This window comes from Bos taurus, chromosome 2 (assembly GCF_002263795.3).
Source record: "Bos taurus isolate L1 Dominette 01449 registration number 42190680 breed Hereford chromosome 2, ARS-UCD2.0, whole genome shotgun sequence".
In the NCBI taxonomy this organism is placed as follows: domain Eukaryota; kingdom Metazoa; phylum Chordata; class Mammalia; order Artiodactyla; family Bovidae; genus Bos; species Bos taurus.
The window spans coordinates 9,491,007-9,516,819 of record NC_037329.1 but is presented as its reverse complement, the minus strand read 5'-3'; the positions used below and the strand labels follow the sequence as shown (position 1 = coordinate 9,516,819).

The 25,813-nt window shown below is 35.4% G+C and overlaps 1 protein-coding gene across 2 annotated transcripts; it reads right to left on the bottom strand.

Moving 5' to 3' along the window:
• Positions 1–3,989: 3,989 nt before the first annotated feature.
• On the bottom strand, positions 3,990–25,193 carry ZSWIM2 (zinc finger SWIM-type containing 2). Of its 2 annotated transcripts, none has more exons than XM_025001585.2 (9): positions 24,780–25,012; positions 23,746–23,822; positions 22,341–22,381; positions 15,920–16,130; positions 14,179–14,430; positions 11,141–11,225; positions 10,076–10,188; positions 5,687–5,840; positions 3,990–4,896 (listed from the first exon to the last, which is right to left on the bottom strand). In XM_025001585.2, exons 4-9 carry the CDS (start codon positions 16,045–16,047, stop codon positions 4,090–4,092), a joined length of 1,539 nt encoding a protein of 512 aa, XP_024857353.1. In that variant the 5' UTR covers positions 16,048–16,130; positions 22,341–22,381; positions 23,746–23,822; positions 24,780–25,012; the 3' UTR covers positions 3,990–4,089. The 2 variants fall into 2 exon arrangements, with proteins under 2 accessions (XP_024857353.1, NP_001179396.1); NM_001192467.1 differs by lacking the exon at positions 24,780–25,012 and adding an exon at positions 25,029–25,193 and having other exon boundaries at positions 4,090–4,896.
• Positions 25,194–25,813: the final 620 nt, after the last annotated feature.

Sequence of the window (25,813 nt, the reverse complement as noted above, 5' to 3'; positions counted from 1 at the left end):
TTCTTCCCTTTAACTTCCAGCTGAGTCTCCATCTGGAGCGCGGAACCCACCACACTTACTAATTATGCCTGGGCTTCTAAGACCCACTCGAGAAGGTATCTAGGGTGAGGCACCTTCCGCTATTCGAGAGGGCGCCTGCGGCCTACGTAAGTGGTGCAAACTTCTTGTCTTGAAGTTTTATTGGTCTCCCGCGTAAACCAAGCTACTCAGCCTCTTTTCTCCACTGAATTTTCCTACTGAGCTATCCTCATTCTATTATTCTTTATATCTCTAATTAGCATATAAATAGTCGCCTAGGCCGTCTCTCCTTCGAATACCCTGGATCAGCTGGGGCTGGTCCCCAGCAAGCCATTTTGCTTTTTTGTATTTCTTTTTTGGGGGGGGGATGGTCTTCATCCCTGTCTCCTTTACAATGTCATGAACCTCCGTCCATAGTTCATCAGGCAGTCTGTCTATTAGATCTAGTCCCTTAAATCTATTTCTCACTTCCACTGTGTAAGGGACTTGATTTAGGTTATTCTTGAATGGTCTTGTGGTTTCCCCCACTTTCTTCAATTTAGTGTAAATTTGGCAATAGAGAGTTCATGATCTGAGCCACAGACAGTTCCTGGTCTTGTTGTTCCTGACTTTATAGAGCTTCTCCATCTTTGGCTGCAAAGAATACAATCAATCTGATTTCGGTGTTGGCCATCTGGTGATGTCCATGTGTAGAGTCTTCTCTTGTGTTGTTGGAAGAGGGTGTTTGGTATGACCAGTGCATTCTCTTGGCAAAACTCTATTAGCCTTTGCCCTGCTTCATTGCATATTCCAAGGCCAAATTTGCCTGTTACTCCGGGTGTTTCTTGACTTCCTACTTTTGCATTCCAGTCCCCTATAATGAAAAGGACATCTTTTGGGGATATTAGTTCTAAAAGGTCTTGTAGGTTTTCATAGAACCTTTCAACTTCAGCTTCTTCAGCATTACTGGTCGGGGCATAGACTTGGATTATGCGATATTGAATGGTTTTCCTTGGAAATGAACAGAGTTCATTCTGTCATTTTTGAGATTGCATCCAAGTACTGCATTTAGGACTCTTTTGTTGACCATGATGGCTACTCCATTTCTTGTAAGGGATTCCTGCCCACAGTAGTGGATATAATGGTCATCTGAGTTAAATTCACCCATTCCAGTCCATTTTAGTTCATTGATTCCTAAAATGTTGACGTTCACTCTTGTCATCTCGTTGGCACTTCCAATTTGCCTTGATTCATGGACCTAACATTCCAGATTCCTATGCAATATTGCTCTTTACAGCATCGGACTTTGCTTCTATCACCAGTCACAACCACAAATGGGTGTTGTTTTTGCTTTGGCTCCATCCCTTCATTCTTTCTGGAGTTATTTCTCCACTCATCTCCAGTAGCATATTGGGCACCTACCGACCTGGGGAGTTCATCTTTCAGTGTCCTATCTTTTTGCCTTTTCATACTGTTCATGGTACTCAGCAACAAAAGGAAATGCATTTGAGTCAGTGCTAATGAGGTGGATGAATTATTATACATGGCCTATTATACAGAGTGAAGTAAGTCAGAAAGAGGAAAACAAATAAAGGACAGAAATGGAATGGACTTAACAGAAGGAGAAGATATTAAGAAGAGGTGGCAAGAATACACAGAAGAACTGTACAAAAAAGATCTTCACAACCCAGATAACCATGATGGTGTGATCACCCTTCTCAGCCAGACATCCTGGAATGTGAAGTCAAATGGGCCTTAGAAAGCATCACTACAAACAAATGTAGTGGAGGTGATGGAATTCCAGTTGAGCTATGTCAAATCCTGAAAGATGATGCTGTGAAAGTGCTGCACTCAATATGCCAGCAAATTTGGAAAACTCAGCAATGGCCACAGGACTGGAAAAGGTCAGTTTTCATTCCAATCCCAAAGAAAGGCAATGCCAAAGAATGCTCAAACTACTGCACAATTGTACTCATCTCACACACTAGTAAAGTAATGATCAAAATTCTCCAAGCCAGGCTTCAGTAGTACGTGAACCGTGAACTTCCAAATGTTCAAGCTGGGTTTAGAAAAGGCAGAGGAACCAGAGATCAAATTGCCAACATCCGCTGGATCATAGAAAAGGCAAGAGAGTTCCCGAAAAATATCTATTTCTGCTTTATTGACTATGCCAAAGCCTTTGACTGTGTGGATCACAATAAACTGTGGAAAATTCTTCAAGAAATGGGAATACCAGACCACCTGACCTGCCTCTTGAGAAACCTGTATGCAGGTCAGGAAGCAACAGTTAGAACTGAGCATGGAACAACAGACTGGTTCCAAATAGGAAAAGGAGTATGTCAAGGCTGTATATTGTCACCCTCCTTATTTAACTTATATGCAGAGTACATTATGAGAAACGCTGGTTGGAAGAAGCACAAGATGGAATCAACATTGTTGGGAGAATATCAGTACCCTCAGATATGCAGATGACAGCACCCTTATGGCAGAAAGTGAAAAGGAACTGAAAAGCCTCTTGATGAAAGTGGAAGAGGAGAGTGAAAAAGTTGGCTTAAAGCTCAACATTCAGAAAACAAAGCTCATGGCATATGGTCCCATCACTTCATGGGAAATAGATGGGAAAACCGTGGAAACAGTGTCAGACTTTATTTTTGGGGGGGCTCCAAAATCACTGCAGATGGTGATTTCAGCCATGAAATTAAAAGACACTTACTCCTTGGAAGGAAAGTTATGACCAACCTCGATAGCATATTGAAAATCAGAGACATTATTTTGTCAACAAAGGTCTGTCTAGTCATGCTATGGTTTTTCCAGTGGTCATGTATTAATGTGAGAGTTGGACTGTGAAGAAAGCTGAGCACTGAAGAATTGATGCTTTTTTGTTTGTTTGTTTGTTTGTTTTTAGAATTGATGCTTTTGAACTGTGGTGCTGGAGAAGACTCTTGAGAGTTCTTTGGACTGCAAGGAGATCCAACCAGTCCATCCTAAAGAAGATCAGTCCTGGGTGTTCACTGGAAGGTCTGATGCTGAAGCTGAAACTCCAGTACTTTGGCCACCTCATGCGAAGAGTTGACTCATTGGAAAAGACCCTGATGCTGGGAAGGACTGGGGGCAGGAGGAGAAGGGGACGACAGGGGATGCGATGGCTGGATGTCATCACCGACTTGATGGACGTGAGTCTGAGTGAACTCCGGGAGTTGGTGATGGACAGGGAGGCCTGGCGTGCTGCAGTCCATGGGGTCGCAAAGAGTCAGACACGACTGAGTGACCGAACTGAGAAAGATGGTACTGATGAACCAATTTTTAGGACAGACATAGAGAACAGACTTTTGGACACAGGGTGGGAAGGAGAGGGTAGGATGAGCAAAGAGTAGCATGGAAACATATACATTACCATATGTGAAACAGATAGCCAGTGGGATTTTCCTTATGTTTTAGGGAACTCAACCTGGGGCTCTGTGACAACAGAGGGGTGGGATGGATTGGGAAGTTGAGGGAGGTTCAAGAGGGAGGCTGATTCATATATTCCTATGGCTGATTCATGTTGATGTTTGGCAGAAACCAACTGAATATTGTAAAGCAATTATCCTTCAATTAAAAAATAAATAAAAAAAGAAAACCACCATCTGGATTTTCCTATAGGGTTGTGGTGATCATTAGTTCAGAAAATGTAAAAAATAACTGGAAAGAATCCCTGTATGTTACATGTCATCAAATGAAATGTTTGAAAACAGTAACTCAATGCAAGGAAGATCTATTTCCTTAATTAAAAATAATTAATTTAATCAATGTAAAGTCATATATAAAATTTCTAAAAATCATTTATAATTCAAAAGACCTTGAAACATGCTTATCGATGCTTTAAGTCTTATAAGAAATGAGGCCATTTCCTTAGGTTGTTATTCATAAACAACAGGCAAAATAAAAACAGAGAATTTTGTATATATATATAGGCCATTATTCATAGACAAGTAGGCAAAATAATAGCAGAGAATTTTATATTTATTTGTCAAGAGTATATAGCATTTATTATGTTCTACAAAAATTTTACATTTGATATTCAAATATTTTCTGATTTTAAGAAATTAATTTTTATAAATGAACACCTTCCAATATTAAAGATAGCTCAGGACTTTTTGTATTTAAAGGGTGAGATACAGGCCTTCTGGATAAATGACTACACTTTGGTCTAATCTTCCCCATACAATTATACCTTTTAGACAAACTAAGTTTTGTTGTACCCCAACTGACAATAAGACTTAAATCTGGAAGCAAAGTATTTGATCTCGTGTTGTCCTCTCTTACTTTATTACCAAGAATCTTCTTTGATTTGTGGTTAGTTCCTTTACAACTTTTGTTCATCTTCTGGCTTTGATTAGTGTGGTGTTTTTTATTTATACATGGGTTTTTCCTTTCAGTTAGATGTATTATATTCTTGTGATCAATAGAAGGAAAAAGTGTTTGAGATGATGTTTTTCCAAAGGATCCAGTGGGTAAATCTTGGAGATAGCTGGGAAAATGTTGGTTACTTTTACATTCGTAGATTGATTTTCTTGAATTTGAATCATCTAGTTTGATAGAATATAGATTGTCTATTGTTATATTCTGATAAGTATCATTTGGACTCTGAGGAGTATTCAATTTTTCAGAATTACGTTGAGGTAAGATAGGTAAAATTCCAGGTTTGTTTTGTTTTAAGACTAATCCAGTACCAGGAATAAAAAGTTCTGATTCTTCCTGTTTTGGCAGATGAGTGACGTCTGTGTTTGAAACAGAATGATGTACATGTCCATTCACCGCTCTATCATTCCAAATTAAAGGGTTATATATAACTTGTCCATCAATAGGGCACGAATTGCACTTGTAGAGTAACCAACTGTCAATACATTTCCTATGAAACTTAAAAAAAAGTTATGCTAATGAGAGATACAATATCTTATTTATAATGTATAGTATTCATATACATTTTCCCATATCATTACTGTGTTACTTTTAAAACTTTCATAAATTTGGAAGGTAATACAATTTATCATGTTTTATGGAAATATTTTGAAGAAGTTCTCTTAAAAATGTAGTTGGTTATAGACTGATTGCTATTTTCCACATTAAAATGAAAAGCCCTCAATGGATACCATTTCACTCTTACTTTCTAATGAATATTATTAAATAATAAAAATGTCATAGCCAACTTGTGTTGAAAACTTATATGATGATGGTAAGACATATCATAAATCATAAAAGTTTATTAAAACAACTTTATCTCAGAAATAACCTGGTTACCACCACATAGTGATTCAGCAACTTTGATTCCAGTGAGTCCATTGAAATAATAGTAAACTATGTCAAATTAAGCATTTCTGTTTCATCTGAAGAATCATAAGTTAGTATATTCTTTAAGCTTTTTCTTTTTATCATTAACCAAAGTAGACAAAAGTATTTAACTTAAAGTGTCATTTTATGTTTCCTCAGTAGTATATACAGAAATGAATCCTAATTCATAGGAATACATCCTTGGGAGGCAGACCACCTTCTCAATAGTCTCTGCTCTAGCTTTTTACACACACTGTTCAATCTGAACATCTCTGCTCATAATCCAACTAAAAAAGTATAAGGAGAGACTTAAATTGCCATTCCATTTGTGAAAACTGGCCCTACAGGGAAAGTCAGACTAAAATGCTGTGACTTCTACCTTGTGAGTGCACGGCAGCTGTCTCGTATGTTGGCCACGACGAAACGCCTTCAAACAAAGTCGACACTGGTATCCTGGAGCAAGCAGTTTACTGTTCTTTGTGATCAGAAAGAGGGGCAGTGACTTTACCACGTGTTTTGGTGTATAAATTTGGCTAAGTGAGAATAAGCAGAGAGAGATGAATGGTCATATGTGATTATAGATCAGGAAGCAATCAATAGTACAGGTAATAACCTCCATATAAATAATGCAACTGAACCCAATACTTTTTAGAACTGAAGATAATAAGTCTCATGCATTATAAAGCTTAAAAATCTATTGTCTTTGTTAGCCATCTGTATGTCTTCTTTGGAGAAATGTCTATTTAGTTCTTTGGCCCATTTTTTGATTGGGTCATTTATTTTTCTGGAATTCAGCTGTAGGAGTTGCTTATATATTTTTGAGATTAGTTGTTTGTCAGTTGCTTCATTTGCTATTATTTTCTCCCATTCTGAAGGCTGTCTTTTCACCTTGCTTATAGTTTCCTTTGTTGTGCAGAAGCTTTTAAATTTAATTAGGTCCCATTTGTTTATTTTTGCTTTTGTTTCCAATATTCTGGGAGGTGGGTCCTAGAGGATCCTGCTGTGATGTATGTCGGAGAGTGTTTTGCCTATGTTCTCCTCTAGGAGTTTTATAGCAGCACTGTTTATAATAGTCAGGACATGGAAGCAACCTAGATGTCCATCAGCAGATGAATGGATAAGAAAGCTGTGGTACATATACACAATGAAGTATTACTCAGCCATTAAAAAGAATACATTTGAATCAGTTCTAATGAGGTGGATGAAACTGGAGCCTATTATACAGAGTGAAGTAAGCCAGAAAGAAAAACACCAATACAGTATACTAACGCATATATATGGAATTTAGAAAGATGGTAACAATAACCCCGTATATGAGACAGCAAAAGAGACACTGATGCATAGAACAGTCTTTTGGACTCTGTAGGAGAGGGCGAGGGTGGGATGATTTGGGAGAATGGTATTGAAATATGTATAATATCATATATGGAACGAGTCGCCAGTTCAGGTTCGATGCACAATACTGGATGCTTGGGGCTGGTGCACTGGGACGACCCAGAGGGATGGTATGGGGAGGGAGGAGGGAGGAGTGTTCAGGATGGGGAACACGTGTATGCCTGTGGCAGATTCATTTCGATATATGGCAAAACCAATACAATATTGTAAAGTTAAAAAAAAATCTATTGTCTTGATCTTGAACAAGATGGATCCAATTTCAACATCAACTTCATAAAGAACAAAATTTAGTCATTTCAAACAAAAATACTAAGTTGGAATTTTTTGAGTTGAGCTTTTTCACATCAATGAAACCAGAACAGAATTTTGATGCAAACTATATACTTTCATATATATGAGCTGCGCTAACACAATGGTTGGTGTTTAGAAAAATACAACCCAATTCACTTTGTCATCTGGTAGGAAGTAAGGTGGATGGTAGGCCATATTAAATATTTCAGGCTACTATGATAAATTGGTAGGTCATAGTCTATGAAGAAACATTTCACATGGGGCATATGCTTACTACTTCAGTACTGTTAGACCATGTAAATGTACTGTAAAGATACCAACCCCATTTTTGTATCCAAAGTACCAACAAACATAATTTAGATTATGCAATGTAAATTTGATGCTGCAAGCAGCTGATAAAACAGATAAATATTTAAAAACAAAAGCTTGGTTTAAAGGTTAGATGCATTCTTGTTATTCAATGGTTATTCAGAATAAAGTTAAAATATATTCTTAGAAAACTTTATACTTGTCATTACTCTATAGATATACTTCTCATTAACTCTGCAGATAAACTACAAAAATTGCCTTTACCAAGGTCACTTAATTATCAACTAAAAAAAAAAAACTATGTGTTTCTATTATTTCAGGTGGAACTAAAAAGCCTCTTGATGAAAGTGAAAGTGGAGAGTGAAAAAGTTGGCTTAAAGCTCAACATTCAGAAAACTAACATCATGGCATCTGGTCCCATCACTTCATGGGAAATAGATGGGGAAACAGTGGAAATAGTGTCAGACTTTATTTTTTTGGGCTCCAAAATCACTGCAGATGGTGACTATAGCCATGAAATTAAAAGACGCTTACTCCTTGGAAGGAAAGTTATGTCCAACCTAGATAGCATATTCAAAAGCAGAGACATTACTTTGCCAACAAAGGTCCGTCTAGTCAAGGCTATGGTTTTTCCAGTGGTCATGTATGGATTTGAGAGTTCGACTGTGAAGAAAGGTGAGCGCCAAAGAATTGATGCTTTTGAACTGTGGTGTTGGAGAAGACTCTTGAGAGTCCTTTGGACTGCAAGGAGATCCAACCAGTCCATTCTGAAGGAGATTAGCCCTGGGATTTCTTTGGAAGGAATGATGCTAAAGCTGAAACTCCAGTACTTTGGCCACCTTATGCGAAGAGTTGACTCATTGGAAAAGACTCTGATGCTGGGAGGGATTGGGTGCAGGAGGAGAAGGGGACGACAGAGGATGAGATGGCTGGATGGCATCAGTGACTCGATGGATGTGAGTCTGGGTGAACTCCGGGAGTTGGTGATGGACAGGGAGGCCTGGTGTGCTGCGATTCATGGGGTCACAGAGAGTTGGACACGACTGAGTGACTGAACTGAACTGAACTGAAACAGTTTTTTATCTTGAAACTCTTTTATTTATTCCATTTTCTCTGCCTAGAACGTCCTTCTATCCCTAATGTTCTCTTGCCTACCTCCACAATATCTCTTAAACCATTAGTTATACAATTTATCATTCTAATAGGTTGAGGTGTGATACCCAGCCAGGGCCACGGAAAATGGAGATGGAGAGCCTTTGTATAGGCTCATTTCACACCCACAAAGCATTTTATAGTCCATAAGAGCTATGGTCTCTGAAGTGTGTGGAGCACCCACAGGGCATGGGCTAGGTATCTACTGTCTACTGGGTTGGACAGAAATCTATCAATCATCTGTCTATCTAGATATAGACATACTATATATATATATATATACATACACACACACATATATATATATGTAGGATAGAAATATATATACATAGGATAACATTTTAAATATATATATATTACATATATAATGAACAAGCACAATTTTTGTTTGGTTAATTCATTGAAATTGTCTTTTAAAAAATATTTCAATTTTATCCCATTCTTTTAAAATGAACTTTGTTAATGTTTTATAGTGTACCTAATATAGTAATTCAGAGAAGGCAATAGCACCCCACTCCAGTACTCTTGCTTGGAAAATCCCATGGACGGAGGAGCCTGTGAGGCTGCAATCCATGGGGTCGCTAAGAGTTGGACACGACTGAGCGACTTCACTTTCACTTTTCACTTTCATGCACTGGAGAAGGAAATGGCAGCCCACTCCAGTGTTCTTGCCTGGAGAATCCCAGGGACGGGGGAGCCTGGTGGGCTGCCGTCTATGGGGTCGCACAGAGTCGGACACGACTGAAGTGATTTAGCATAGCATAGCATAGCAATATAGTAATTATACATAGTAGGTTTAATTTTCTTTCATTAGTAAGTATGACAAAAACTGTCCTCTAGTAAAGAGGCTGAGTCAGCGTTTTGAAATACAACCAATCCCTTCAACACTCTTCAATGGGGGTGGAGTAGAGGGGCAATAAGAAAAGAAAGACTTGCCAAGGATGACTTTGCAACCCCATGCACTGTAGCCAGCCAGGCTCCTCTGTTCATTGGATTTCCCAGTAAGAATACTGGAGTGGGTTGCCATTTCCTTCTCCAGGGGATTTTTGCGACCCAGGGATTGAACCCACGTCTCCTGTATTGACAGGTGAGTGCTTTACCACTGAGCCACCTGGGAAGTTCCAGTGGCTGATTACTTCAAAGCAAATCTCATAGCTAACTGTATTTTTTCTTTATATTAACTCCTATCAGTTTTAATTTTATATTTATTTTGATGATCATTACTAAGGAAACTATTCTAACTACTATATCCCTAATATAATCTTTGGTAGAATTAATAATAGTAGACAGCATTATTTGAATATTTACTGTATTAATTTCACATGCACAAAATTTCTATAAGATTGGTTTTATAACTGTCCCCATTTTAAAGATAAAGAAAACTGTTGCAGGAAGGAGTGAAATAACTAGCCCAAAAGTGGCATAGCCAACCTGTGGCTGTACCAGGACTGGATTTAAGCATTCTGACTCCAGAGCTTTGCTCTTCACTTGAATACTATATCATCTAGTACATAATAGTATTTGATCAATACATATTTATTGAATAAAGAAATGAATAAAAACTTATCCAAACTGAAAATTTAAATATTTTCCCAAATACAAATTTCACTGAGAATCTTACTCTTGCTTTTCTTGAAAATGTGGCATCTTTTCCTCTATCTCATCTTTAATATCGACATATTTTACAGTTTTATCCGACCTTTTCCCCAGCGATCTCCATTTTTGATTTCTCTTCTGTAATACGTAAAAAGTGAATGTTACTTGGTAATTTGTGGAAACTTTTACCTTATGCATTAAAATCAGTAGGATGCATATCAGTAAAATAATAATGTAGATAAAGACTCATCATTTTATAAAATATAGCTTTGTAACACATTAAAGAAATTGCAAATTATCAGTCATTCTTATCAGAGAAGGCAATGGCACACCACTCCAGTACTCTCGCCTGGAAAATCCCATGGACGGGGGAGCCTGGTGGGCTACAGTCCATGGGGTCGCTAAGAGTCGGACACGACTGAGCGACTTCACTTTCACTTTTCACTTTCATGCACTGGAGAAGGAAATGGCAACCCACTCCAGTGTTCTTGCCTGGAGAATCCCAGGGACGGGGGAGCCTGGTGGGCTGCCGTCTATGGGGTTGCACAGAGTTGGACACGACTGAAGCGACTTAGCAGCAGCAGCAGCAGTCATTCTTATACACTGTTGCACAGCTACTCTAACATTACTTTTAAAGGTAAAATTTTAATCTATTAATCAATAATGGTAATTGTGGATGTTGTATCTTGTGTAGTAAGTTCAGAACCAGGAGACACTCATTTACTTGTTAAATTCAAGTGATGTAAGACATTTTAAAACCATAAATCATCGTTAGTAATAAGTCATTTGATGTGTTGAGATCTTTTTTTTCAAAATGAATTTTCAAGCTTGATGGCCATTAATTTCTGTCCTTAAGATTTATATATGATATCATCACATATTTGTTATTGTGTTGAATTTTATAAATTACTGATGTAAGAACCAATCGCCTAGAAAACCTTATGAAAAAGTTATCCAAAAAATCTTGGTCTTTGGTTTTTATTCAGACCTAGTCAGCTCTATTCCAGAGTGTTATCTATTCTTAGATTTTACTTAGATTTACAATGGGACAAATACAAACACTATATGAAATTCAAGAAGGATACTGTACCTCACGAAACATAAATGAATGAGAAAGATGGCAGCAGCTATCAAAACAATCCTGGCATAAGTGATATTCTATACATTTGGTACACCTAAAAATGCAAAACACCAAAACATACAGGAAAAAAAAATCCAGTTATTTTGATGGTTTTTGGTGAAAAACTCTGGTCAAGATTTCCTGGGAACTATGCAGATAATGACAAGGCCCATCTTAAGTCTCGCTATATTAGTTTCCTGTTGCTACTGTAACAAATTACAAATTTAGCAGCTTAAACAACACTATATTATCTTACAGTTTTGTAGGTTGGAAGTTGGACATGGGTCTCAATGGGTTTCAAATCAAGGGGTCCACAAAAGTTGCATCCCTTTTTGGAGGCTATAGGGGATTCTGCTTTTCTGTCCTCTCTTCTAGAGGCTTCCCACCTTCCTTAGCTTAGTTTGTGTCCCTTTCCTCCTCAAAGCAAGCAATGCAGTATCTCTCTGTGCCTTCCTTCATAGTCATGTATCCCTTTCGATTGTCTTCTTTGCCACCCTCTTCCACTTTTAAGAACCCTTGTGATTATACACTGAGACCAGGCAGTGCAGGATCATCTCCTTTTTTCAAGGTCAGATGATTAGCAGTCTGAATTTCACCAAACCTTAATTCTCCTACAACATGTAACCTAACATACAGGTTCTGGGCATGAAGATGTGGATATATTGGGGAAGGTATTATTTTGCCTACCACCCCCCCTCCCCACCATGATGTCTTCCTGGAATACCTTATCCTGAATCTACCTCTTTCTCTAAGTTCCTTAGGTCCAACAGCCTATTAGATATTCTATCATTTGATTACCCAGTGTTTCCCTACGATTTCCTGAATGTTAGAGTTATACTTAGTAGAAAGATTCTTGAAAACAGAATTGTATTATATTCCCTCTCTTCCCTCACAAAATGGAAAAACCTATATGTATAAAAAAATTTGCAAAACTATTGATATGATAAAAATTTTCATTTTCAGCCAAATTCAATCTAAACATATGTTACTTAAATAAAATTTTGGCACAAGCAGAGAGTTCTAATTTACTTGCCGCAATATTCACCACAAAATAACATTTCAAGCAATATAATAATGTTATTTTCTTACTCAAGTTGTCAAAGATTATTTCCAAGAGAAATTTGGGAAAATATATCCTTCAGATATCTTAGAAACAGCAAGTATTAATTTATTCATTAATTTATATACACAAGAAAGATTCTTAATAACATCTGAGCAATGGTGTAATTTATTCAATACATAAGATTATGCTGAGCTAGGAAAAGTTAAGCATCTCTGTATTGATATATATATGATATTTTTGAAATTAAAAGATAATAAGTATTAATAGCTATATTATAAACTTTAATGAAGAAAGAACTGAAAAGCTTTATAGTTTATCTTGCCTCTTATTCAAACCATTACTAAACCACTGGAAATAGTTCTTTCAGGGTAATGCCTGAAATCTTAGTATTTGAGGGAGTGGAATAGTGCATTCTTTAATTTGTAAAAGAAAATTGATATGGATGTGAATAACTGTGAACCAAATTCATATAGAAGAAGTTATTCTGAGAGTGTGGAACAGCAGGCAAGGAGCTGAACAGTGGAAAATGCCTAGATTGAAGGGTAGTAGGAAGAATTACCCACGGGGACAGAAAGTGCAGTCAGAGGGACAGAGAACACTGTCATTAACAAAAACAAGATAATTTACCAAAGCCACTCACACGTTAACCATCTGAGGAACACATCACTATAAAGGCTGAAAATTTTACACTGTGACATTCGCCTGTCCTTATTCCCCACCTGAGCTATTTCTCCCAACGTACTTTTCCAGGCGTTATCTTAGTCCCTTATTCTTCTTACTCACCCCTCCTGAAAAAATTCAGATTGCCAAAACGATGACTGCTAGTGCCAAATATCAAGTCTTTCCTTTTTCTAGAATTTTCTTTAACCAACATTCCAGAAACTGTCTGAACACTTCCTGCTAAACCTTATAAAAATTCTGCCCTTTTTCCTCAGGTGAAAAGGCTCCTTTGGAGCTTTCTCAGGCTAGCTGTTTTCCAATAAAGACTTTTGCGAACAGTGCTCTGGATGATTTGTTTTTATGTGACACATTGAGAAAACAAAGTATTAGAACAGTTCCAAGAGGGAGGTATCATTAACTGTTGGGGTGATAAAAACAGGTCTATAGTTTTATGAGAGGGTTTAACAAATATATTAATTGGACTCATCATAATGTAATTTCAGGAAGACTGACTGCATTTTAGAAAATTTTTAACAAAGGTTGAAACAAGATATTTTCTTCTTCACATACAGTTAACTTTTAAGATTTTAATTATGAAAGAACAATTTTATAAGCATAGAAATTAATTGATATTTTACTGTGGGACTTGTGGGAAAGTTTGAGGATTACTTAAAAATAATGAAAATTTCCTTCTCTCCTAAGTATCTTGTTGTGGTGGTTTGAGATATAAAAGAAAACAAAACATGCATCATTGCAGTTTGGAGTTGGGGGGAAATTAACTTCAGTTGATCTAGTCAATATCCCTCTGGCTCAGTCCTAGAAGTTCTTGGCAATGACTTCATAGGTGGTTCAAAGAAAATTACAGGGGATGAGAGGTCTCTGTAGCAGGGCTCTGAGCTTGCAAACTGATTTAAGCCAAATTATAAATCCTGTGTTCAGAGCTTCCAAGAAAGAATGCTACTTCAAACTCACAGTCTATACCAGAATGCAAAGTTAATACTCTGTGTGAGGAAAGGAAACAAACAACTGAAATTTCTGAGGTACAGGGATACATCTATGAGGTACAGAGATCACTAGTCTGAAAATCCTGAATAAGCAGCCTAATCCTATATAGGGCAAACACAAACACAAGACAAAACCAAACCCAACCCCTCAAACAAAGCAAAACAAAAAAAATAAAGGAAGAAAAGAAGTTTAAATGACTAGTACTCTAATGTTCAAAGTTTTCTAAATTAAAAAAAAAAAAAAAGACTACAAGCTTATAGTTTTACTAACTGATACTTACTTGTAACACTTCCCCTCAAGTGGAAATTGTTGACAGTTATTACAAGGAATTCCAAGATGCTTGTCTAATCGTTCTTTCTCAGCTGCAGTCACCAGTTTGTTAGAGTTTTTGAATTCCTCTAAAATAAGATTTAATGGTCCAAAGTCTTTCCTACACAGAGGACATTTCAACATGGAAGAGTTCAATGGCACATCCTGATAATTAGCTAAGATCTTCATACATTTTATATGAACACTATTGCCACAGCCAAACCTGTTAGAAATAAAATCCATGTTTACCATTTGTATGCAACAAAGTTTATTTACATAAATAAGTTTTCTGTGCTACCATTTTTATTTCCCATAAAAATGGATTTGGAACTGATCATTTATAGCCTGATTACAGACAAACGGGGCTTCCCTGCTGGCTCAGTGGTAAAGAACCCACCTGCAATTCAGGAGACATGGGACACGGGTTTGATCTCTGGGTAAGGAAGATCCCCTGGAGGGGGAAATAGCAACCCACTCCATCATTCTTGCCTGAAAAATCCCACGGACAGAGGAGTCTGGTGAGCTATAGTCCAGAGTCATGAGGAACTGGACGCAACTGAGGAATTGAGCACACACACACATAAATACTATCTTATCTATCTAGTCTAATTTATCATATTTAATTTAGTATATCAGAATTCCAGACAAAATGCTCCCCATTTCAATGAAATTGGCCGTAAAAGATTTTGCATCATTATGTTTTTCATTTTTAAATTGAGAATGAATACAGTCTTGGCAAAGAGGAAAATTATAATTATTATTATTTTTAAATAAAAATTGTTACTGAGAGCAGAGGTGTCATCTTTTTTTCTAGAAATTACACTAACACGAATGTGGTAGTACCCAGTTAATATCTGCTGAGAGAAATAATATTTGGGGAAATAGTTAATAATTTCAAAATATGCAAAGGAAGCAGCTACGTGAAAAAATACAATGTGGATGAAAATTTTAGTAAATAACCAAGGAAAAAAGAGAGTTAAAAAGTTAAATACCAAGTGGTTGCTCAAATTTTCCATGTCCAACTTTATAGTGCCTTTAAGAATAGTTGAATACAAAACTCTTAATAAGCATTTATGTATAAGTGGAATTTTGAATTATTTAGGTTTAAAGATAAAATTTAGAAAAGCTGAAGAGAATTTTTTTTATCATTTTAAAGTAAAATAATCATTACTTTCAGAAAACTCTTTGTAACCACTCTAAGCAATGGCATTTGTTCATGCTAAGCCATTTCAGTCATGTCCGACTCTTTGCAACCCCATGGACTGTAGCCCACCAGGCTCCTCTGTCCATGGGATTCTCCAGGCAAGAATACTGGAGTGGGCTGCCACGTGTTCCTCCAGGGGATCTTTGGGTCCCAGGGATCAAACCTGCGTCTCACATCTCCTGCATTAACAGGTGGCTTATAAGCCATGGCATTTGTTCATGTGTATAAAACAAAAACATGAAAATTATCTACTTTAATTACTTAAAGTGAAAAGGGAAATAAAGTAGAATTTATTTTTTAATTTTCATCCTTTATATGTAGCCAGAAATATTTAGAGTAAGAACAGGACCTCTTTAAACAGATATGTTAGGAAATAAAAGGCCAATTAAATATGATTGCTTAAATATGTATTATTTTTCTGTCAACATGTTTCATAACAATATATTATAAACACATTAAATTAGAATTTTTTCATAAGTTCGTAGAATCTAAGGAAAACTCATATCACCTGCAAAAGGTGACAGGAAGCTTTTTCTCTAAAAGTACTTCTTGACAAATAGAGCAGATATCATCTGAACCAATCTCCTTCTGTTTAATGTAACCGTCTTCTTCAGTCTGTGCATTTTCATTGTTCATTTCTCGTTGGGGAGTTTGAACTCGATGTATTCCCTGAAGCAAACCGTTGATTTCTCTTTCCACAAGACCTAACTGCAAAGCAGCTAGTGATAAATTCCAAAGTATTAAAATTTGATGGCAAATTGGAGATACAGAAACAACTTAGGCTGAAAGTTAGCATGTTTTATTCCAAATATCAGAAAGACAGACTTGGTTGAATTATTACACTGACATTTACTATTTTTTGTATTCCTTTCAGAGCCAAAAGGTCAGAAAAGAGTTATTTATAAAAATAATGGAAGTTATCTCTTATCTTCTTGTTACTGTAAAGAGTTGGTACAACCAGTACCTTATAAACGTTTCAGATTAATTATGACAGTGTTCATCCTTGGATTGGTGCTGTAATCATCTCTTACATGTTTATCTCTTATTCAAAAATGAATACTTTATCAACATACAAGAGTATGAAAAGAAATGGGTGCAAATTCAGAAAGGGGAAGAGATACTTGAGTAGTTAGTGTAATTAACATTTGTTAGATGAGTAAATTAGTAAATAGATAATGAGAGAGCAAGACTCCACTGTGCCTATTCTCCTTTCCCAGTTTTACGCCCCTACAGGAGCATCTTGGTAGCCACACCCTTCACAGCTTTGGTCAGTATTCCTGGGGACAACCTATGAGGAATGTATTATCTACATCCTGGGATGTGCAGTTTCTGAATTCTGAATTTTCTGCATCCTGCTGTCCAACTTGGCACTCTCGGTGCATGTAGTTTTAGCTCAAGGCATCCCAGATTCCTTTTTTCCTCTGGCCCATTCCCATGTTCTTTTCTCTTCCTCTCTCCTTACATGCCATCATTAAAATGCCAGCTGTTATTGGCCCCCCTGAGTTCTAGTCATTTTATACATTCTTTAATACATATAGATTAAAAATCACTTGCAAGATAATGAAAAGCTTCATTTCCCCTAAAAAAATTACCACTTACACACTAAAAATACTGAAAACATCACAGTTACATTTGACTATAGAGATCTCTGTTCCTTGTCTAAGGTAGGGTGGCAGGTGGAATGTGGGAGGGTATCATATTTAATTAACCATTACTTTGGAGGATGAGGGCTATTTGTCACAGAGACAGAGCAACATCTGCTCCCTAAAAAATGAGGAGGAAAATGAAGAACAAAAGATTTCTCCACAGTAGCAGAAATATTGAATCATAACATTTCGTAAGACAAGCTGGCTACAAAATATTCTCTGTGGTACAACATGAATCAGAGAATAAAAGGGAGAAACAAACTCTTCTGAAATTAATTTGGAAAAATTGATGTAAGAGACTATGAAAGAATCCTCTTTAATAACAGAGAAGAGTAAGACAGTTAACGTTATCAGATATCACAATCTATTATAAAAACAAGAAAGTATATATAAAACTCACTAAAGAATAAAAATTATGAAAAAAGGTTGAAAAGAAGCACTATTTATTAGCTGTTACTGAGATAACTAGGTAAAAATATGGAGAAAATTAAACTAATTAAAAAAATACCAATCTCCAATTTATACCAATACAGCTACACATGGATGCCCTAAGGAAAAATAAAAATAAAATGAAAAAGCTAGCAGAAAAAAAATCTCTAAAATACTATGGAAGGACAACTTTCAAAGTATCAAAACAATACACACAAAAAATAAAAATAGTAAGATTTAGTAACACACAAAAACCTACATATATGTGACAAAACTTAATAAAACCATATGAAAAAGAATTATGTCATTAGGAAAACATTTGCAAAGAAGGGTAAACCTTATATTTAGGAAGAGCTTATAGTTTTACTCCAATAAATAAATAGCCAAAGTACTATTTACACATGTAGTACAAATAAGTCAATAGAAGATATTCAATTTCATTAATATCAAAGAAAAGTGGGTTAAAATCAAAATGAGTCACAGATATAGAATAAAACCTAAATAAAAGGTAATAAATAAATAAAGGGCTATGTTTCATTTGCCCTATATTATATCAGGGCATTTTAGATTCTAAAGGTATGTCAGATGTATGAAATAATGAAAACTATTTTCTTAATTTACTGGGAATGAATAGATTACTATGAACTTTGTATCTTTTCCTACTTTGTGTGACTTAGTCTTTTTTCCTAGTATTACAGAAATATCTGTTTTTCAAAATTTTCCATGTATCTTTATTTACTTTGGAGACTTAAAATATGCTGTTAAATATATGTAGTATGTTAAATATGACTAAAGCATGAATCCAAAAAGCAAAACTGGCAGAAAACTGATATATGCTGAAGTCATAAATCAGCAAAAGTACTGCTATAAAGCAATACTTACGGGTGACAGACATAAAATAGTAATACTTACAAAAGGAAAATCCCTCAAACTCACGGATATGGAGAACAGATTGATGGTTGCCTGAAGGTGTGTAGGAGGGTGGCTCGGAGGTAAGAGAAATGGCTGAAGGTGGTCAAAATGTGCAAACTTCCATTTGTAAAATAAATTAGTCATGGGAGCATAATGCACAGCATGGTGACTACAGTTAATAGTACAGTTAATAGTACTGTGTTGCGTATTTGAAAGTTGCTAAGAGAAAAATCTTAAAAATATTCATTACAAGAAAAAAGTTATAATTGTGTGGTTTTGTAATCATTTTGCAATATACATATACAATGAATCATTATGCCGTACATCTGAAATTTATATAATGTTTTATGTCAATTATATCTAAATAAAAACAATAGTACTTTTACTCCAAGATCCAATTAATGATTTAGGCTAAAGAAATAACTGAGAGAAGAAGAAGTTTCATATACAAGGAATATAACAGGAACAACTATACTCCAATAAAAATTAATTAAAAAATCAATAGAAATGAGTCATGATAAAAAAGAATATAACGGGTATTTAGAAATAAATGCCAAACAGGAGAACGTTAAATAAATTATGACTATAATACTCTGAGTATATCATAATTCATTTAACATTCACTGACAACTTAGAGAGACTACATAGCATTGAAAGTGTTTATAAAGTAACAGTGTGTGATAAAAGCAGAACACAGAATTCCCACATTTACATTTATTTTCTGTATAAATACAAATTCAAAAAAAATAGAAAATAAATATTTATTATATCTTTGTGGTTGGAATTAAAATTTTTTTCGTTAAGTGTGGTTTTTATTTTATCCATAAATATTTAACTGAAAAAAGGAATAGATGGGATTTACTAGACATTGCATTTAGAAAAAACTCATTAGGTAATAAAGCTAGGTTTTGCTGGGAAATATTTGTGGGGTGATGGGAAAAATATTCAGTGTTCAAAAACTGATATTTTTATGAAAAATTCCTATGTAACCATCTTTGTGCTCAGTTCACAAGTCGTGTCTGACTATTTGTGCCCAACCAGGCTGCTCTGTCCATGGAATTTTTTAGTCAAAGATACTGGAATAGGTTGCCATTTCCTTCTTCAACCATCTTTGTAGGTCTTCAAAAATAAAAGTAAGTCTCAGGTTTCTGGAATGCAACACTAATAATTGTTTCCAGATTTGTTTTAGAAAAGAATCTATGAATCTATGAACATCTATGAATGATGTTCAAAATGTTTCTACTTCATTATTAATAACCTTCTTCTCTACATTTATATACTTTACATAATATTAATGAATAGCTGTTTATAGCTTTCTTTGGATTACTTTAATTTTCATGCATGTTTGTTCGAACTTTCATTTAAATGATAAATTTCAACATTATTGAGACATACTTTCTTTGAATATTTGTACACAAAGGATTCTCTCAATGTTGAGTAGCTAAAATATCTTTTAAATATTATATAAAATACTTTTAGTAGGAAATATAATTTTTTAAAATTCATATATAGGATCACATGTAAGCATTTACAAACTTTCCTACTACAGGGATACTTGTAAATAAAAAGAATGACATGATTTCTGCCTTCAAGAACACAAAGGATAATATGATACAAAATATTAAATTTATCCATATGAAATTACTATTTTCATAGATGAAAAAATACTGGCAATTCATCTGATTCAATTTATTAAAAAATAACCTAGCAGAACTCTCAACTAAAATGCAGTACAATAAATATTTGTTGAATATAATTGGGTAGAGTTGTACTGTCCAATACAATAGCCATTGATTACTGAGCACTTGAAGTATGGATAGTGTGACTGAAAAATTGACTTTTAAATGTTGTTTTATTTAAATTTAAATGGAAGACCAATAATCTATAGTTTTTGGAAATTTAGAAGTATAACAATTTATGTGTTATCTAAATCTATTTTTCAACTGAATATTTTATGATGTCTAAATGCAGATCAAGCATTTCCAATGAAAATACACTCAATTCAGTGTCTGAGTTGAGATGTACTGTAAGTGTAAAAGACACTATTTCATAATTTTTATATTGATTACATGCTGACATTTTTATGTATTGGGTTAAAATAAAATATATTATTAAGACTAATTTTCCTATTTCTTTTTACTTTTTATAATATGTTTACTAGAAAATTATACATGTGCTTCACATTATATTTCTAACGGGCAGTGTAGTATAGAAGCTTGTGACATGATATAAAAGATAGTGTAGAGGATGTGAACATTTAACTTCAAGCAGAACAGAGAAATAGAGAAGAAAACAATATGCATGAACTCATACAATCAATCATTGTGTAAGAAGGACTGGGAGAGGATGAAGTGAAGAGTAAGTGACATTTCAGAAAGAACCTTTTGTCTACAATGTGAAGGAGCCAGCAACAAAGTGCACATGCTGGAAACAAGGAGGCCACTGAGAATAGTACTAACGGCTGATGAAGTCTGGCCGAAAGTGAGAATGAGGAGAGGTGAGAGCACAGTTGAGAAGTAGGGACGATGTAACATAAACAGGATTTGTACCAGAGAAGAGGATGAGAAATGAAAAACCAAGGATGCCAAAGCTTCTAGCTCTGAGACTAAGAAAAGGGAAAGTCAGTATGTGAGTTGGAGAATAGGACAGGGGAACACATATGGGGGAACTGAGTACTCAAAATGCCCGTGGGACCACCAAAACTGCGCTCCTCAGAAGGCAGGTGGAAATACGGGTTTCCTGATGAGATGCAGAAATCACATTTACAGAGGTAACAAGGGGAAACAGGAAATGTGAGACATTTCTAAGAAAATATGTGGTGGCGATGGTTTGGTTGCTAAGTTGTGTCCAACTCTTTTGTGGCTCCATGGACTGTAGTTCGCCAGGCTCCTCTATCCATGGGATTTCCAGGCAAGAATACTGGAGTGGGTTGCCATTTCCTTCTCCAGGAAATGCAATTTCCAGGCCCATGAATCAAATCTATGTCTCCTGCTTGGCAGGTGGTCTCCTAAATTGCTGGCAGTTTTTTTTACTGCTGAGCCACCAGGGAATGTGTATGTGGAGACAAGAATATAAAGGAAAAATGCCTGTGAAACACTAATATTAATTTATTGTCTATTAGAACTTATAAATGTCTACTGTTATTGTGCTTATAAAATAGTTTGAGGGGAATGAACTTGCCTAAATAGAATCTATACCCTGAATTGGAAAAAAACTAATTATTATTTTAATTTTAATGAATATTATAGACATTTATTAATAAATTTTAAAATGCCTGTGTAGTTTTTGGATTAATCTAGTATAGGTTAGATAAATCTTTGCAGGAAACACTTTGATAATGAAGAATCTTTATTGTAAAGTGTACAAATCTAATTAACCTGTAATAGAATTATTTTTCTTTCTTTTTTATTTTTGAGGATTCTAGAATTTATTTTTAAGTTGAAAATTATAAAAATTTTCATATGCCTGACTTTAAACTCAATTTACTAAGTTTACTGTCATTAGAATTATTTTACTCTAAAAAACATACATTTTTGCATAAAACTTGTCAGTAAATATTTTTTAAAAAATTATGTACCATGTCAACTGTGTATTTGTGGGATCTGAACAATTTGTTATTTTTCTCACAATTAAAATAAAATTAGATAAAGAAACTACTCTGAACTCTTGCTTAGAATACATAGGGAAAGTCTACTGAAAATCTGGCAATTATTTCATCTCATTTATTATTAAGTGCTTTTTAATTTGAAATGTCATATAAAGTTACATTTTTTTGTTATATATAAAAATGTTCCAATTGTCTTAAATGTAACAAACTGCATTACAGACAGCTGTCAGATCACCTAGAAAAATAACTGCCTAAATTTAGAATATGTCTAAATAAAAAATTTTTTAATTTGTTAACTTTAAATTAGTAAGAACACACACACAAACAAAACTTACATTCATGATTCCTTGGGAGCCTGAATTTTTTCAACAAGACCCTAATATCCAAAAGTAGAAAACCAAAATTAAACATTTATTTTTGACATAACCTCAAAAGGTATTATTAATTTTAGAATAGGAATGGCATTACAGAATTTACATTGCTGAACACATTAGGTATAAATATAAAATTCTCATCATTTTCTGTTACAAGACATTAAATTTATGTTTTCAAATAAGTATGTGAAAAACACATGATCCATGGAAACAAAAGGCATTTGCAATAAAGAGATTTGTCAGAGAGAGTCCATATATTTCTTTATGACATAGAGTAGTTCACAAAGAAAGGTTAGTGAGGGAATCTAAGTATTCACAGCACTCCTTTTAAACTGCCCCGGAAGCTTCCCTGGAGTAGGAAATGGCAACCCACTCCAGTATTCTTGACTGGAGAATCTCATGGACAGAGGAGCCTGGTGGGCTACAATGCATGGGGTCACAAATCAGATACAACTGAGCAACTAACACAGAAGCTTCCTACTCCTGGAAATGGAGGAATTTTCTAGATAATTCCTGTTTTCCTATACATATCACTTTTAATGTATGACAGAAAAATACTTTCAAATATTATCAACTAAAATGGAATATGACTCTTAAAAAAGTGGGAAGCATATTTTAAATTCTTACTTAAATATATTAAATATACATTAGTATATTAAATACTTGGATTATATTTCCATGAAATTTATGGTTAATATACTGCAAAAAATGTTACATTACATTAAAATCAGAACTGAACACCCTTGCCCTAAGGAAATTGGTATAAAATAAAAATGGAAAAAATCTATTTTATGTAAAATAATAAAACCAAATTGCAAGCTTTGAAAGGTCCATAGGTGGAGGGAGTTTTTTTTGTTTTTCATTTCTGGGATCCCCTACAAACAGGTTCTGACTCTAGAGGAAAAATTCTAGATTTGACATAAGTAATCTAAAGTAGAGTCCTACTTCAGTTTTGAAAATTCATAGTCAAATGGTTACTGAAAAGGAATGTAATAAAATTTTTAACAATCATAATGAACTAGGTAATTATCATCACTGACGTGAATCAAGGAGATTTATTGTTAGATTTCACCTTTGTACATAATAAAAATCTAAACATTGATTTTTTTTCTTATTAAAAACAATAACATTACAAACATGTAGAGGTGGTAGTATGTTTCTCAATTTAAATCTTACTTAATTTTTGGGTTGAAATAAAATACCCCAAACTATATTGACTACACTGACAAGCTATGATCATTTTACCTTTATATTTTCTCAACACCAAATTTCTTTAATCTCACGGAACTCAAACCATGAAAAAGGCAAAATATGTAATAAAACAAGATGTTTCTTTGTGGAAGAGCTTCATTACAACATCACTTACCAGCATATGTGCTTACAAAGTTCCCCTCCTTTCAGAAATGTGGAACAATTACAAACATGAGGATTTCCCAGAGAAACCTTCAAAAGAAAAATGCATACTTAAAAAGAAAAACCCTCAAGTCAAATTTTAGATTATAGAGTAAAATTAAGTTAATAACTGGATTAACAGAGATTTCAGCTCATAGTTCAGGTGACTCCAAAAGGCTAAATACAGCCTACTTGGGACATCGTAATTCTTGACACCAGTCTAATTTTCCACTTCCATGTTCTTTGCCTTGCTCAACAAATTGTATTGTCAGCTAAGATTGTTTTTAAGAGTCCTATGTTTAGGCAAGTGAAAAGAAATCTAATTTTAAAAGCTTGAAAGAAAAATCTATAGAATTTTAACTGAAAGGAAATTCTACTTTGCAGTGTAGCTAAAGGCTTTTAATAATGGAGTACTTTCCGGGTTTTTGTTTTGTGCATATATTTCAATTAGTGACTGTATTTAATTTTACTCACTAAGTCTATACTGGCTTAAACTATTTATTAAATGCCCTAAGTGTTGTAAAGTGGGGAAAGGACGTCTGAGATAAGCATAGGTTATCTTACGCATGACATTAACTTAATAATTAAATTTATCATTAAAATAAATTTACATTAATTTAAAATAAAATAAATTAAAATAAATAAACTTAATTTAATAACATTAAATTAAAAGATTCCAGGTCAACTTCTGAGAGGTAGAGAGGTGGCTGATTTTTGACTGATGAGAGCAGAATATGTGAAAATTAAATATCTGTTCAGCAAAATTAAAAAGAATTTTTATTCATCAAGAACTGTCAAAGGAATCGCCATTTAATCCACACTTTAAAAGTGTCTCGTTATAGCTTCCGAGAGACAAAAAAGTAAAGAAAATCCAATTTTATTTATCCAGCAGATATATACGGCTTGTAAACAGATTGGACGATTTTCATTTCATCTGCGTTACAAGGCTAGTGACTGCTAATGGATCCAAGAATTTACGTAAAAGCAAACCATATACTCAAATAAAACCTGCTGTGTTTTCAAGCCGGAAGATCAAGGGGCATCATCTTAGAAGAGCTGGATACGATTTGGAGCCTTAACCTTCAATAACGTAACTTTTCTGACAAATGCTATTTTGCTCGGCAATGCGCACGTCTTTAAAGTCTGGAACACTCGCGGGTGAGGTTCGGCAGCGACTAGCTACATACAAGGTGGGTCTGGGGGGACTGGGCGGGTCCGCCTGGCTGGAAGCCGAGGCGAGCTGGGGGCGGTAGTTACTCTGAAATCCCTGTTTTCCGGTTCCTCCTCTCTCAGCAGAAAGGCGGTGGGGCCCATCTCTCGGAGGAGGTAGATGCTGCTACTCAGCGCTTGGTCTTGTTGCCAGCTGAGGCGGTCTATCAAGTGTTTTCGCCTCTCAGAGGCTTTACAGCCCCCGCGAAGCATCTTGCCCGGGTTAGGGCGAAGGCAGCAGTTCAGCCAGGCTGTCGGAGTCGCCAGCCGGTCTCCATGACAACCGCGTGCCTGTCGGTTGCATGGTGACGGTATTCGGGCTCCCCGGTATCCCGGCGTGCCTTGCGCTGACGTGTGGCTTTGAGAGATCACACCCGCCTCCACTCCATCCAGAAGCAACAATCTTGACCGCGGAATGTTTCTAATCCCCAACGCTGGCGGTCGAAGACAGCGCTGTCTAATCTCTCGCGTTCCTTCTGCTGGTTCCTCACAGGCGGGGCTCGTGAATTCTTTGTTAGGACAGTCGCACAACCCGGTTACAGTTAGGTCTCTGGATGCTAAAATTATCTCTTAATGATTCACTGTTTTTATCCGAAAGACGTTCCACAAACATTTCCCAATTGCTCACTAGGTGCATAATCAGAATTAATCGCTGGGGGAAGATCAATGATGTGGAACACAGCATTCTAACCTGGAAGCTAGACTCTTTAAGTAGGGATGTATGTGATGGTGTTGTGCTCAGCATGTTTATACTGCATGTTTGGGTAGGGATGGGTGTTGGGCGGCAGGGGTGGGTGCAGAATCCATTGCCTCTATGCCCTCTAAACTTACAA

What these genes read in the sequence shown, in the direction of transcription:
- ZSWIM2 (NM_001192467.1), bottom strand. Translation starts at nt 25,193, where the DNA reads ATGCTTCGCGGGGGCTGTAAAGCCTCTGAGAGGCGAAAACACTTGATA. An exon ending in CTTCCTGTCACCTTTTGCAG is followed by an intron (nt 14,431 to 15,919) that starts GTGATATGAGTT and finishes TATTTCTAACAG; the next exon opens with GTTTGGCTGTGGCAATAGTG. An exon ending in ATTCATTTATGTTTCGTGAG is followed by an intron (nt 10,189 to 11,140) that starts GTACAGTATCCT and finishes TACGTATTACAG; the next exon opens with AAGAGAAATCAAAAATGGAG.